At 46.1% G+C, this 16,387-nt stretch overlaps 2 protein-coding genes across 2 annotated transcripts in view; one reads left to right on the top strand and one right to left on the bottom strand.

Annotated features, from left to right (window-relative positions):
• Nucleotides 1-1,282: 1,282 nt before the first annotated feature.
• The window catches only part of TMEM123 (transmembrane protein 123), a 316,475-nt gene continuing 301,370 nt past the window's right edge, over nt 1,283-16,387 (top strand). Inside the window, exon 1 of the mRNA XM_078657007.1 lies at nt 1,283-1,585. Coding sequence (XP_078513133.1) covers nt 1,489-1,585 — 97 coding nt within the window. The 5' untranslated portion in view covers nt 1,283-1,488. The remainder of the gene's footprint in view (nt 1,586-16,387) is intronic.
• LOC144772577 (uncharacterized) lies at nt 2,643-9,206 on the bottom strand. Its single transcript, XM_078657006.1, has 2 exons — nt 7,392-9,206; nt 2,643-3,865 (listed from the first exon to the last, which is right to left on the bottom strand). The coding sequence occupies exons 1-2, from the start codon at nt 8,941-8,943 to the stop codon at nt 3,243-3,245; spliced, it is 2,175 nt and encodes a 724-aa protein (XP_078513132.1). The 5' UTR covers nt 8,944-9,206; the 3' UTR covers nt 2,643-3,242.

Raw genomic sequence — 16,387 nt, 5'->3', positions numbered from 1 at the left:
CCTTTGGCGCGCCTTTGGCGCACAAACGGCGCGCCCGCTGCGCGTCAACGCTGCGCGTGCGTGGAGGCGACATAAGAAGGGAGCCGGGAGGGAGGGTCCGCTGGGTGGCGGGAGCGGGGGGGCCAATCGGCTGGCGGGGGGCGGGGCCGCAGGGAGGCAGCGGCGGGAAAAGGCGAGTGGCGAGTGGCGGCAAAAACGTCAACAGGAAACAGCAACAGGAACCAGCAAAAACAGGAGCAGGAGGAGCGTGGGGGCGATCTGGCCTGGCAAGGCACAGTGGTCGCTCCCGAGGTCAGGACGAAGTCCCCTTAAGAAGGGAGCCGGGAGGGAGGGTCCGCTGGGTGGTGGGAGCGGAGGGGCCAATCGGCTGGCGGGGCCGCAGGGAGGCAGCGGCGGGAAAAGGCGAGTGGCGAGTGGCGGCAAAAACGGCAACAGGAAACAGCAACAGGAAACCAGCAAAAACAGGAGCAGGAGGAGCGTGGGGGCGACCTGGCCTGGCAAGGCACAGTGGTCGCTCCCGAGGTCAGGACGAAGTCCCCTTAAGAAGGGAGCCGGGAGGGAGGGTCTGCTGGGTGGCGGGAGCGGGGGGGGGGGGGCAATCGGCTGGCGGGGGGCGGGGCCGCAGGGAGGCAGCGGCGGGAAAAGGCGAGTGGCGAGTGGCGGCAAAAACGGCAACAGGAAACAGCAACAGGAAACCAGCAAAAACAGGAGCAGGAGGAGCGTGGGGGCGACCTGGCCTGGCAAACCGTCTCACTGATGTATAAACCTACTGTACATACCTACAGCATAACGTGCTTCCTTTTGTAATTCTATAATAACTATATTTAGCAACATTAATTGGTCATTCTTGAACTCTCTGTAACTATCCATGTATTAACGATATATCTACTGTAAAGCGCTGGCACCTGCGGGTAATGTGCGCGCTGTATAAAAATGAAAAAAACAAATAAATACATGAGAACTCTTGGGGTTTTTATTTTTGATACGTAGGCATTTCTGGTTTTATACGTACGATAAACATAACAACTTTAAATCTTTTTTGCGGATCATCCTAAAGCATTAGCTCCAACGGAAGTCACACCTCAATTTCTCAAACGGAAGCGGTCGGAATGTATAGAAGGTATAGAATGGGCGGTTATGTGTATGATTCTTACGGGCGTGAACAAATCAGAGAAGCGGCCATGTAAGAATCAGGCAAAACATTTCAGAGTAGTTATTACCTTCGCATGCAAATTTACCCCGTACTGTGCAAGCAACTTTCCTAAAAAAAAAAAAAAAAAACATGTTCGCCTGATCCTAATATGGCCACCGCTGTGCATACGCACTTGCTGTCAGGGCAGTGCTGCAGTCTGTGCCCGTTAGGGCCTTCGCGTGGCGCTGCCACGTGACCAGTGACAGCTCTGGGCTGTTCGCGGAACCGGAGGGAGAGACGCTTCCTGAGTTCAGAGTCAGACACATTTGCGCGTTCGGATTAGCTCTACAGGAAACATGAGGTTGCGCGATCACCCCTGGGGGCTATGGCTACTGTGTGCACTTTTGTCTGCAGCCTGCACTTTCTGCACCGCAACAGGGAATGAGACTGTAGGTAAGTGTCAGCCGCCCGGGAAGCTGTAACACATCTCTTGCCACGCGTGATCATGTGCCCTTAGTTTGTGTCAAACCGTTATTATTTTGTGAGCTACCCTGGCACAGGCCGAGCTACCCTGGCACAGGTCACCCGTTTACTACCTTTGACAGCGTGTGCATGCCTGTGACTGACCCTGAGCGCCATATGGAACTTGAGCTTTGTGTTTCTGTTAGGGTTACTACTAAAATGCTAGATGGTGGTACCTGTCACCACAGAGTACATATTAAAATATTGCTCTTTCATTTGATAAATATTGTTTTCAAGTATCTCAGTTGCATCATAGTGACCCAAAGACTAAACTCCCGGAGTGCGTTACAGTATTCAGAATTGGAACATGCCGCCCCCGGTGAAGTGAAGTATCTGGGACCAAGGGAGCACGTACGACCACGTGTGCCAGTTACCCAGTGTACCCATGTGAAGGGCTGCCTCCAGGCTTTTGGGTCAGTGAGGGCTAGGAAGAAGCATGCGTAGATCCTGAAGCTGCAGGAGCGAGAAACATTTAAGTCAGTTTCCGAGGATGTGCCGTTTTAGATACATATCTGTCCAATTTTGAGTATCCGTAAACAGCAAAATGCACGTGCCTGTGGTAGCTTTGCCCATGAATTCAGACCACTCGCTTTGTTATAGCAGAAAAGGCCACTTTATTCAGGATATAAATAATCATAAAATTTCCCAACAGATCATCAATCATGTAACTTTGGCATTTGAACGCAAACAATTTATTTATTTATTTATTTATTTATCTCATTTCCTTCAAAATTTGGACTTTATACCGAAACCATCAACTAATCATCAATAACTTCCCCAACATTTTCCTTCCATTTTTTCCCCTCCATTGTTGTGTCTAATTCCCCCTATCTAACTACTAACTAGAGGAGCCCGCTCTAGGCTTCTCTTCCCTGGGGATTTTATGCCGCAGCCATCTGTTTGGGAAACGCATCCTGAAGTGGCAACTAAGATTAGAAATCTTAACTCATGAATGTACCAGCCTTTCAACAAGTACATCATGCGTTTTTTTTTTTTTTTTTTTTTTTTTTTTTTTTTGTGAAAGGGGTGGGCGGGTGGGATTCTGTTTTTTACTGAAAAACGCCCTCTCTATCTACCTACGCCTGCTCTCCTCACTAAAAAACGCCGTCTAAACTGCCCTAACGCTCTCCCTGCCTCACGCTCCTGGACCCTACCATCTGTGCAAAAATCCGCAGGGGGAGACGTCTCGCGCCGCTCGCCCCTGCGGAGCCATTGCCCATGAATTCAGACCACTCGCTTTGTTATAGCAGAAAAGGCCACTTTATTCAGGATATAAATAATCATAAAATTTCCCAACAGATCATCAATCATGTAACTTTGGCATTTGAACGCAAACAATTTATTTATTTATTTATTTATCTCATTTCCTTCAAAATTTGGACTTTATACCGAAACCATCAACTAATCATCAATAACTTCCCCAACATTTTCCTTCCATTTTTTCCCCTCCATTGTTGTGTCTAATTCCCCCTATCTAACTACTAACTAGAGGAGCCCGCTCTAGGCTTCTCTTCCCTGGGGATTTTATGCCACCCAGGAAAACCAACGAGTTTTCCTGTCCCCACCTAAAATAGTACAAACATCTTGTTCATAACTTGGAAGTGCACCAAACGTTGACCTGTAGTTCTTGTGCAAGCACGTCTCTTATTTCCACTAAATAGTAGGCCATGCCTATCTGGGACAAATGGACCCCGTCATCCCGGAAAAGGTGGCTCTCGCTACCCGAGATGCTCTCATGTCGCAAAACCCCAATCTTCATAACCTTACAAAAAACTTCCATGGCTTTATTTAGTTTTCTCCTGGCCTTTTCGACTGCTCCATGGGACCTGGCCTGCCGCCACGATTGTCTGTAAACAAACTCAGTCCAAAACACACGAGTGGTCGGCCAATTTATCCTCAAAACTGTCAAGTCAAGTTGCATTTGCTTGATGAGCGTGAGTCCTGACCTTTTAACCAAGTCATTCTCACCCAGATGTATTACCAGTTGATCCGGGCATCCTCGTACGTGGAACATTTGCGATAGAGTAGGAAACAAATCAACCCACCTCATTCCTCCTTTACCCTTCCATACTACCTCGTGCGTCGCGCTAGGGATACCCAATGACCGTCCATAAACCTGCTTCTCCGCAAACAGGGCTGCCCACTTTATGAACGAATGTCCCACCATCCAGGTCTGTTTCTTAAACTTCGAATTTGCACCCCGCACTGTACCTGGAATGAAATGAAAATTAGACCACACAACCTATCATTTTTGTAAAACAACAGCAAAATCATTTTCTAACATAACGTTTGTAGCTGCTAGATTTCCATCTGCCTATGCGTTTTAGCACATCCACACCTAAACCCAACCTGCCAGCCTCTGTAGCCGCCCCTATCCGAAAAGAGTGTGTGGCAAAAAACTGCGGGTTTTCCCCCATAAAGGTCAGCGCTTTTCTTAACACCGCTAAGAATTGAGAACTTGTAATCTTCCTCCCAGATTCATGTATGAAAATCGGTCCCCTCTGAAACTTGTCCCCAGAAACAAAATGAACCCACTCTTGCACCGGGCAACAATCTGCTACCCCACTCTTGCTCAGAAAGACCCACGTCCCTCGGCCTAGCTGATCTGTTTTCGACCTCCTCACCCAAATTCCCAATCTGTGTTCTCTCACCGAAATCTCAGCACTGGATAAACCTGTGTCCTCTCCCACCCCCAAAACTTCCGACACCCTGAAAGCCCCAAAAAACATCCAAATCATAGCTAACCGAAAACGCCCCACCTCCCAAAGATCATAACAAATTAAACCCAACTGATCTAACAACTTCTGCAATAAGTCAAACGTGATGGGAGCTCGCGGCTGCTGAACAACACTTGACCCCCTCTGTACCCCTTTCAACATTCTTCTAACTAATTGGTCCTCAACCGGGTCAAAACCCCAGAACAACTGACCGTAAAATGATAAACCTGACAGTTTTCCTGCTATGGTTGTATGTGACAAACCTTTATCGATGAGAGTCAAAACAAAATCACAGATACTACCTTTGACCTTCCCCACTGACTCAGCTCTGCCCAAACACTGTGTGTACTGTACAAACTCTTGCCACGCCTGCACATAGCTTCTTCTAGTCGAAGGGGCAATGGACTGCTCGACTATCTGACGTATCCTCACTCCCCTAGGGCCCAGATGTTGTGCGGCACTGATGTTTTGTGGAAATCTGCCCCTGGCGCCAGCTCGCGGAACTTCTGCCACTGAAATCGGGAAAGAGCATCAGCGATGGAGTTATTAACCCCTGGGACGTGTTTAGCCTTAAACATCATGTTGAAACTCAGACTTAAAAGCATAAACATCCTCAGTAGTTGCAACACTCTAACATCCTTAGCCTTTTGGTTATTTATCAAGTTCACCACTGCCATGTTGTCAACATGAAATAACACTGACCTGTTCTGAAATTCTTTGCCCCACACTAGCAATGCTACAATCAGTGGAAAGAGCTCCAAAAAAGCTATGCTCCTGCCTCGACTCCTCCAATGTATAGGCCAACCCTCTGCACACCACCTGCCTTCCCAGAAGATACCAAAACCATTAGATCCCGCTGCATCTGAGTATATTTGAACTTGCCAAATGAAGTTGTCATCCACAAACTGTAAAGGTACACCATTAAAATTGTCCAGGAAGCACAGCCACACTCGCAAATCTTCCTTGATGTGTTTCGTCACTCGCACTCTGTGGTGTGGGAGATACGCTCCCGATAAAGCCATGCCTAGACGTCGACAAAACGTCCTCCCTGCCCTCACCACCCGGCAAGCAAAGTTCAGATAACCCAACAAACGCTGCACCTGCCTCACTTCAATCTTATTGGTATCCATAATCGTGAGGAGAAAAGCCTTAATTTCACAAATTTTACTCCGTGGTAGGCGCGCATACATCTGTGTGGTATCCAACTCTATGCCCAAAAAGGTTATGACTGTATGTGGTCCCTCGGTCTTGTCTGGTGCTAACGGGACCCCCAAAACTTCAGCCCATCTCTGAAAATGCATCAATGCCTGTTTACATTGCCCAGTGTTTGCTTTTCCTATGAACAGAAAGTCATCTAAGTAGTGACAACTGACACTCTCAGGACACGTCTGGGAAAAAATCCATTGTATGAATGTGCTGAACATTTCAAAAATCGCACAAGAGGCCGCACAGCCCATTGGCAATACCTTGTCCACAAAATAATGTCCTTCAAAGAACATTCCTAATAGTTCAAAGTCAGTAGGGTGAATTGGCATTAAACGAAAGGCCGATTGAATATCACATTTGGCCATTTCAGCTCCCTTGCCCACTTTCGTCACAAGCTCCATTGCCTCATCTACTGTTGTGTAGGATACTGATGTGTCGACTTCCGATATAAAATCATTGACAGATCCCCCCTCTGGCCAGGATAAATGCTGTATCATCCTATATTCCCCAGCAGCTTTCTTGGGAATAACTCCAATAGGGGAGACCATCAGATTCGGCAAAGGGCAGTGCCGGAAAGGGCCCGCTATTCTACCAACTTCGATTTCAGTTGCAAGCTTCTTACGGACCACCTCCGGCAATTCCTTCGCCGAACGTAAATTGTCAGCCCACCTCTGGTGCCTGGGTCCCTGGTATCCCAATTTAAAACCTTCTTGAAACCCCCAGAACAATCGAGCTGCTGAATCAGTATCAGGATATCTATTCAACCAGGGAACTAAGTTGTTCAATTTAATTGGAGTAGGCGCCTTTCGGGAAAGTATGGAAAGGGGCACCTCTGCCTCTTGTTGCCCAGCCCCCCTGCTCTGGGAACCGCTGCTGGTCACCGCCTCTGTACCCACTGAAATTCCCTGCTGGTGCATTACATTGCGTAAGCGGATGCCGTCCCCCACAATGGGAACAGTCGTGTTTGAAACGGCATAATGGCCTGTTGCACATGCCCCTGTTGTAATTCCAGCAGGCTCCTGTACCTGAAGAGAAACCTCTTCCCCCTGTACCCGCTCCGAATTGAGCGGGACGCCATAGAAAGGGCCGGTATGGGACTGGCAAGCCACTCGCTGTATGCGTCGTAGCTGATGGATGAGACGTGGACATCCATTGAAGCCACAACTCTGAATCCACATCACCCCAAGGCTTTTCTACACAGATGCTAATACGAGCTCTAAATTCCTCGTCATAATTCAGCCAAGAGTATCCACCAAAATGTGAATGTGCCTTCCTAACTATGTCCATATATTTGTACAAGGCCACAGATCTTTCAGGATACCTTTCACAGTATATGCTCGCATAAATCAAGAAAGCTGAGGTCCAGTTCTCAATCGTGCGAGGCACCCTGGGACGTCGCGCCAACTCCCATTCTTCCTCTTTTGACCCCTCTTTTGCCTGTAGATCTCGGTGAAGCAACTTGAATATGTCCACACACTCGTGATTCCAAATTCGCTGTTTAGTTTTTTCTGATAAGTGGGAACCCAAAGGCATCGCCAGACCCATATAGGGAAGCTTCTGCCTAACATTAACAGTTACTCTTTGATCGGACGCCGCCTCCTTCGTATTCCCTCCCACCACGACCGGTAACTCCTGGGGTAAATCTAGCGTGCCTGTTGCTGCACTGGACGGCAGCTTACCTGGAACTGCCGCGGCACGCGGTACCACAATCTTTCTGCCCTCTCCTCCCCCCACAAACTCCACCACAGGTAGTTCCCTGAAATTCACTCTGTCGCTCCTTCCCTCATCCCACACTGCCCACCATTGATGCTTACCGCATGGTAGCTGTCCTGTCCGCCGCTGTAATTCCATCGGAGCCATCCGCTCTTGATAGTCCCGTGGTGTCACATTTTGAACCGAAGAGTCCGCACTTGACCTCTGGAACAACAAAGAAGAATTCGTTGCCCCCTCCCCAATCCTGACCTCTTTCCCCACATTGCCCCCAACACTCTGTTTTGAATTTACACTCTTTTTGCTTTTCTTGAAATTCCTAGTCTGACTCCTGGATGCCTGACTAAACTCACCACTCCCTTGAAAACCAGCACTAGTCCCTGGGCAAGCCCCGTCTCCCACCCCCCCATCAAACTGTGACCAAATCAGACTTGAACTCCGCTCTTGAGGCCTATCTGATCGCACAAAATCCGCTCTGGATTCGCAAGAGTAAACTTGATCAAGCTCCCCAGTATACTTTGACACTATAGGGGCAGCCGCATTAACAAATGGCCCATTCAAAGAATTCACCATTTGCGCTTCAACCATGTCGCGCTGTGCTCTCGAGTTAGCCACCTCTCTGGAAACATGGCGCACATCTTGTTTGTCAGTGAACATTGGGCGCTCCACCCAAAGCAACTGACCGTCTCCGCTCTCGCCCTGCGTGCTCTTCCTGTGTGGAATACCATATGGTGAAGGGCGTGCACATGGAAAAACATATTGAGTGTCCCATTGCCCGGCGTCTTGATCCCTAGACAAAAGTCCATGTCCTTGGTCCTGCTCGCACTCTACTTCTGAGTCAGTCTCTTCATAATAGTCTTCTTCTACCTCAGAATCACTCACATCCTGAGCCCCTTGACCTGAGCCATCTCGCTGACCTGTCTGATGCCCCGCCGCCGCATCCAATGGAGGCTTCCTCGCTCCAGTCGCCACCACTCTTGTCAACCTGGCACTATTCTGAGGTATAGGGATAGGAATCAGCTGAATGAGGGGGGCACTGGTGGGTTGCGTGTCATAAACTATTTCTTCTTCGCTGTCGCTTGAATACGCCACTAAAGAACCCAACCCACCTCTCATGATGAAGTTCTGACTGGCAGAACTCTGCATATAGTCCTTGCCCGTCGCATCCCGCACGGGAAGACAGCTAAAGGGGTGGGAAGGTAATGCTAACCCCTGTTCACCCATTCTGTCTTGCGTAAGGGCCACCTTCTTAATCGCTTTTTCTTTCCCTTTCCTCTTCAGTGCTACCTGTGTACCCTTTGTAGCCGCTCCTGAAGGTACCCCCGCCACTGGCACATTTACCTCAGCTCCAAAGTCACTTGCTGCCTTCTGCCGTGTGAGGGAAGACGCTCTTCGCTCCTCTGTACCCCTTTCTGTCTCCACAGTTCTTAAGGCTGCTTCCGCACTCGCGCTCAAGGACCGAGCTCTCACCTTCTTCTTCTTGACAGAAGCCGGTTGACAGGCTTCAATGGCAATTTGAACCCCTTTTGCCGCTTGTCTCCGTGGTGGGCGCTTCGGGGGGAGCATTTCCTCAAGTGCTGCTTGTGTCAGCATGTCCTCCCTGCCTTCCTGCTGTATTACCCTTAAGGCAGCTATTAAATTTTCACTCATATCCATTTCTCCCCTTCAACAAAAACCTCCCTTTCTCTCACTAAATACACTATTTTCTACCGTAATATAAATATAAACACTATCTATGCTCACTATTCTGTTTTTTACTGAAAAACGCCCTCTCTATCTACCTACGCCTGCTCTCCTCACTAAAAAACGCCGTCTAAACTGCCCTAACGCTCTCCCTGCCTCACGCTCCTGGACCCTACCATCTGTGCAAAAATCCGCAGGGGGAGACGTCTCGCGCCGCTCGCCCCTGCGGAGCCATTAATTTTAATGTGCAACCTGTTTCCTCAGAATTCAGCTTAATGGAAAAAAGTTACTGCGCAAGGGCCAAAGAGAATCTAGGGAGAGGATGTGGCGTAAAGGCCAAGAGCTGGCGACTTTGTAGCTGGGCTGTCTATTTTGGCAGCAGAACCGGGTTCGAGTCTCGCTGTCAGCTCAACATCTTATAATTCTGGGCAAAACATTTAATCACCCCCGGCCTAAAAAAAATGAACGTATCCTTGTGGTAACTGGTGCTCATGTAAAGCGCTCCATCTGCGAATACGGTGCTGAGGACAGGGCATACATATATGTAATGTTCGGTGCCTACTAGCTTCAACCATGGCCAACTTTTTTCGCAGGCAGTGGTTACAGATTGTGTTTGAAATGCGGGAGCTTGGAGATATGGTGCTGTGACCATAGCTAACATAAATAACGAAATACGTTAATTTTAGCTTTTGCATCATAAAAACCCTGCCTTATAATTTCATAAAAGTGAATTGTTTATTTTCACTTGCTAAATTTTACTGTTTTACAACACATTGTGCAGTTTCCAAAAATGTTTAACCATAAAAAATGCTAAAATATAATCACATAATAACAGCATGATAGACGAGTTCTGGTGACAGTTTCAAGCCACGCTGCGTAATGGTTGATTACACACCCCCTTGAGATTGTATGATTTTACATATTAAGGAATATCTAATCTGGCTTATTAAGTCATAACAATAGATAAACCTGACTTCATTTGATAAATAACTTTCACATTTTACTTAATCATATATATATATCTACCATTAACATAGTCCAGATCACGAACGGCGCTCTTAACAGCTGGTGCCTGCGGCAAGGCTGGACTTCACCTTGAAATATGTTTGTCACCAATTTCGAAATATAACGCAGCACTCTCCTTGGGGTTTAACTTTTCTTTATTTATCAAACCGTGTACTCCTTCACCTACGCGTTTCAACCACATAGGTCTTGGTCACGGTGTCTAGCGCTAGTCCATCCATGCTTTCACCTATTTATAGCAACTTCTCTTTTTGCCAATTATGAGGCGTTGTGGGATTGGTAGTTTTGTAAAATGAAACAAAAACAAAACATAATTAAAGACAACATTTTGCAAATTTTCAAGTAGAATTATCGTTGCACAATTTATTAGCGTTGCATATAGTATGACCAATTTCTAGTATGGATGAGAATACTGCTCATTAATTGCCACAACTGTTTCAGTTAGCAAAGCAATGTGTCTTAGTGACATGTGGGATCGTCCACACACTTGTCTCTGCATAACTTCATTGAATCATAGCATTCCTCTGACTTAGTGTCTGTCTCACATTTGTTAATTCCGCAGCTGAGTGCCCTAGTCGCAGTCCATGTTTTATATGATGCTATATTATCCATTATGTAACTTGGGGCCCATTAGGATGGCAGACGGATCGCCCCTGCCAGGCCGGCGGTAGCCACCTCTGGCCTGGCGGGGGCGATCCGCCCGCCATCCGTGCCGGAATGACCCCCGCCATATTAGTATGGCTGGGGGGACCGCGGCGGACGGAAAGACCGTCTGCCGCTTTTCCACCCCAGTCGCCTTGCGACCCAGGAGGAAAAGGGATCATATGGTGGCGGTGTCTATCAGACACCGCCAGCCATATTACAAAGGGCTTTGACAGATGCCGTTCTGTGGCGGCAATGCCACCACGGAAGGGCATGCAGAGTCTGCTTTGGGGGCCCGATGCGTGCCCCCATGGACTCCAGGGGGGGGTGGGGGTGCACATCGGGGGTACCTATGGTACCCCCCCCAGCAGTTCCATGCACAACATGGCAGGCACCGCGCAGTGCCTGCCATGTTGTGCATGGTAGTGCACAACATGCCTCTCTGCCATTGTGGCGGGCGGTGCTGAGTGCACCGCCTGCCACAATGGTAGGAATGCTGGATGCGCCCGCCACTGTGGCGGGGGCATCCTAATGCTGGCCACGGGACCCCCGCCCTTATGGCGGGCGGTCCCTTTCACCGGTAGGATGACGGGCGCACAAATCCGCCCGTCATCTTAATGGGCCCCTTAGTGTTTTATTCATGATTGTTTGACAGTTCAGTGCCCTTCTTGTGTTGGTACTTCTTTGTGGCACTAGCTTATCCATACTCCGGGTCATTCTGTGTTTCCTCCGATTTTTCCTATGCGCCTCACATTTAACATTATTGTAACCAGTCAATTCCTCGGATAATCCCTTAGTTAGACACTAGTTCAAATGTTACTTGCATGGCGTTTTATTTGAGAGCGATGACGCAGATATTCTTCTGCACTCAGTTACAAATGTATATACATTTCTTCGTCCCCATTCAATCCTGTGGGGATCTTTGTTTTTAACCTGATGATGAGTCATGGCTCCAAGCATCTTAATTTCAATGTCCACTCATGTACTGGCACTGTTGTGAGAACTGAGTATGTCATGTCCAACTACGTTTTTCCTTCATGAGTCTTCGTGTATTTAGCCACTGCGTATGTTGTGATCTTATTTTAAGTTGCCCCAATGTGTTCCAGCATCCGTTTTTTCAAGGGGCATATTGTGCTGCCTATGTATCGTTTTCCACATGTGCACTTAATAAGATGTACTACATACGTTGTTTCACAGCTGATTGTTTCATTGATGTTAAATGCCTTTCCCTGTAGATCAGTAATGGTCTTCCTGTTCTTGCCAATTTTACAGGCTTTGCAACTAATGCACTTACTGAATCCATTTTGTAATCCTTGTAATCCTTGAGGCCAGGATTCTGGTTTCCTCAATACGAAGTGACTATTTACCAATTTGTCTGATAAGAGATGGTGCTTTTCTGAATGTTATTTGTGGTTGTTTCCCCAGTTGTTTTCCGATATCCGGGTCTTTGGTTAGAACATTCTAATATTTATTCAATATTCTACGAATTTTGAAACTTTTCTTGCTCTAGGTTAGAACTATTCTTAAAGTATCATCTTTTAGTTTTTTCTCACTTTTCTCTTTTTTTGTTCACCAATGTTTGAGCGAGTGTAAGGCATCTTGCTTTTTACTCTGCACAGTGAATGTTGTATTTATACCCTCTTTGCAGGAATCTTTGTTTAGTTTCTTTGAATTTGGATTACATCTCTTTGGCCTCAGAACATCTTTTCATTCTGATGAATTATCCGTAGGGTATGTTCTTTTTCAATGTATCCAGATGGAAGCTTTATGTCCCACTATGGCATTTCAACAGGATTTAGGGCCAGACTCTGACTTGGTCAATCCAAATCCTGACTCTTTTCTTTTTCATCTAATCAGTTTTATATATACAGGTGTGTTTTTGGATTATCATCTTGCTGCATTATCCACTTTAAGTACATTTTACCTGTTGGACATATGGTGTCATGTTTTTCTCTAGAAAGAGCTCATATAGAAGAACATTTATGATGGAATCAGTGATTGTGAGGCACTCAGGTCACTGAATGCAAAGAAGGCCTAAATCACCACCTGTACTCCAACATTCTTGACAGTTGGTATGTACTTCATGTGGTGACATTTAGTGGTCGTTTATCTACAAAACTGTAGATGTGCATTACAGCCAAACAACTCCACTTTTTTTTGTCTTGTCTGCCCAGGAGGCACTGTTCCAGAGGTCATCATCCAGGTGCTGATTTGCAAACCTAGGTTATGCTGTAATGTTCTTTTCACAGAGCCAGTTTTTATCCTTTCTACCCTTCTGCAAAGTCCATACTTGTTTGGTCTTTCCTAATAGTAGAATTCTGAACTCTTAAGGCCAAATTACCAGAATTGAGTGGAGCGGTGTCGCCACCGCTCTGCCAAAGCTTGCGCTGCCCGCCCGCCAGATTACAATTTACTCGTAGTCTGGCAGGCAGGCAGCATAGCAGTTCCCATTGGGGTGCCCTTTAAAAAGGTGGCGGTGCCTTTTTAAAAAAGCACCGCAATGGTAATGACTCACAAGGTTCCTGCTGGGCATGGGCTCGCATGTCCATGCTGTGCTGGAACCTATGTGCATGCACACAGGGTCGCACATGGTATGCCCCTCTATGTGCATCCATGTTCCCCCCCTGTGTGCATCCACATATGTCTGAGGCACGGGGTCCCTATAGAACCCCCTTTTTTCCTCTCTGCCAAGCTTTTCATGGCGGTAGAACCGCCATGAAAAGCCTGGCAGAGATGAAACTTTTAATATGCTTGGCAGGACCATGGCTGTCCCGCCCAGCATATTGCGGCCTCTGACTGCTGCTCCTATGCCAGGGAGCGGCGGTTCCCTGGCGGAGCCTGCGGTCTTTGTGTGCTCCGACTGCCTGAGTCGTAATCTGGCGGTCATACCGTGGGTGCAGTGGTAGCTGTATCTGCCACCGCCACGCCATTGTAGTGAAAGAGACATGTATTCCTCCTGAGTTTTGGGGTTCTTTGCGATCTCTTTGAGCATCATACGGTCTTACAGTGAAATTGGTGGACGCCTGCTTCTGGGAAGATTGTCAGCCGTATGAACTTTCTCCATTTATAACTCTTTCTCTCTGTTTGCAATTTATCCCTGACAGATAAGCAACACGACTCTTTTTCTGAGACTGTCATAGATATCTTTTGACCTTGGTGTCATGTTTCACAACAAACCTGAATGTTGCAGACCAAACTGAAATTATTTCTGCCTATGTCTACGGTAGCTCATCCTAAGGCTAAAATAGTCATATTGTTTTGTTTTACAGCTCTTGATTGTAATTACTTTCTTAGCTGACGTGGAAGCAGTACGGATGCAGTTACTTTTTCACACAGGCATTAGCTAAGCCAATAGGCTTGATGCTTGCATTTGAATGCTGACAAAAGCAATAAAAAATTACTAAACCAGTTTACCACAATTCAAAAAGCATTGCTTTATATACACAATGCATTGATTAGAGAAGTAATTAAGTGTGCTATTTACTCGTTGTACTTTTCTACTGTAAAATTGTCTCTAATGCTTTCCAGTGGAGGCGAAAGAGCACACCCAAACAGTCAACAGAAAAATGGTAATCGACCTGCAGGCTGAGGCAAGTTGTGATTGTCATCTATTCAGCCAATAAGTTCAGGCTCATGCGCAGAAAAGGCCTGTTGCTTAAGGCAGCTGACCAAAAGACCTTAAAGTAATAATACATTACAGTATGTTGTCAGGAATGGCATAAGTGCCATTATTCGTCAAACCTAACAAGGCTCCAGTCAGTCTGTCCGGAACTGTTAAAAAAATCTAAGCATTATAATTTGAATCGATGTATATTGTTAGTGGCACCGTGAAGAGAAGAGCTACAACAGTTGTTTCAGACAGAATGGTTTTTGGCAATGCAAAGGATTTTCCCCCTTAAATTCTACATGCCCAAATACATATTTAAATATTGCTCTCTTCTTTTTACTTGAGGCAATCAGTATTTTGCTATCCGTCTTCAATAAACATTTCCTGTTTGAAAAACACCTTTTTCATGATAAACATTTAATATAAAAAATGCATACGGAGATACATGCAATATGCTATTTATTACTATTTTTAGAGTAGCTTCAGCCCTAACTCAAAAGGGGCGTAGCATCTAGAAGGTCATGATAGCCATCCCGCCTGATAGCAAAAGTTTATTCTTCACACCCTCTGTGGCAGCAGTCTGACTGTAGTCTGACCACCGTGGCAGCCAAACCGCATCTAATCCCTTACCACTCACTTGCAGCACCATAGGACATCCACCCCTTTAATTATAGAGACACATCTCTTGCTGCTGCCTAGTCAAATAGTTTTTTTATTTCAAAGTATTTTATTAATAATTTTTCCACATACATACATACATCGCTTTTACTTCACGGGGTGACATCCTCAGCTGGTCATACCTGCATGAGGTATTCAATATGTTTCTCAAGAATGGAGCGTATTTAACGCTCCTAGACGGACGCACAGCGGATTCCATTTAAACAAACGATAACTCTGTTTAATTCCAAATAAATCTGTGTGTTTATTTGTCTTCATTCATCCAATGTTCAAAATACTTCAAGTGTGAGTGAACAATCACATATGTGACACTCAAATGCTTATTTCGCTTTACATATGCTGCAGTTTGCCAATGGCCTTTTCTTCCTGCAGCACGGCGGACACATTTAAAAAAACATCCTTAATCCAATGCATTTCGGGCGCATTCTCCGCCCTTCGTCAGGGATTTAACTGCAAGTATTAAAAATAACATCATTACCTCGTGAAACACAATATTGTAATTCTCAGTGCATTAAAAAACGTTACCCATGTCTATAAAACGCGAGTCCTTATTGAACGGTTTCCCTCTATTTGTACATAGCATTGAATTGACCACAGTGTTTCTCGTCCACACTCAGAAGTTACTCCATCTATAACTACCACCCAAATCGTTCCCCTCATTCTATGTTCTAACAAGACCCCTTCATCTGTTCTTCCTACGTACTCACTTCGTTTGTATTTTCAACGCATCCCGCCATATTCCTTTTCCTCCTTGCTTCCACAGTCATCTAAGACTTCTAACTTCCCTTTCTCGCTTTTTATGACCATCATTGCGTGTTCCACCCAGCATATCCTCCAATCATTAAACCCCGTCTTCTCACCAAACTACAATTCCCATCATGCCCCCCCACTATTGAAAAATCTCTGTTAGTCACAATGCATTCAATCGTACTGCTGATGTTCAAAAGTTGACAAGTCTTATTCCCCGCCCTCCCTCAAGTTTGTGATACACGTTCAATCCGAATTTCAGCGCATGACTAGATCAAAGCATAACGTTCAAATGATAACAACTATCGTGATGTTAATCTAACGGATCATTCACGGGTATTTCATGTCCTTTAAAACAATTGCTGATTTTCAACCAGATGTCCATATGTCTCCTATGTGATTGTCCTTAATTCTTGCTGATCCATGAGTGGGTGCAACATGCCAGGTAGGCAAAACTGAATCAATTCCACAAAACAATGACGAAATGCACACCAACATTTATCCTCTTTGATGCTTGTACTTATGTCCATTCGTTGGATTATTCATACTTTTGCGTGCGGCCCGAATGCTGTGGTTGTGCCTTGCAACCAGGGTTAATTCATCTCTCAAAAATGGAGCGTATTTAACGCTCCTAGACGGACGCACAGCGGATTCCATTTAAACAAACGATAACTCTGTTTAATTCCAAATAAATCTGTGTGTTTATTTGTCTTCATTCAT

This window comes from Lissotriton helveticus, chromosome 8, assembly GCF_964261635.1.
Source record: "Lissotriton helveticus chromosome 8, aLisHel1.1, whole genome shotgun sequence".
NCBI lineage: Eukaryota > Metazoa > Chordata > Amphibia > Caudata > Salamandridae > Lissotriton > Lissotriton helveticus.
The sequence above is the reverse complement of the archived record's forward strand: the minus strand, read 5'-3'. Positions and strand labels throughout refer to the sequence as shown.

Bases quoted from the DNA above. Each gene is read 5' to 3' on its own strand.
- LOC144772577 (XM_078657006.1), bottom strand. From the start codon at position 8,943: ATGGATATGAGTGAAAATTTAATAGCTGCCTTAAGGGTAATACAGCAG. The intron at 3,866-7,391 runs GTAAGCATCAAT...ATTTCATTCCAG, and splicing joins GACAGGACAGCTACCATGCG to GTACAGTGCGGGGTGCAAAT.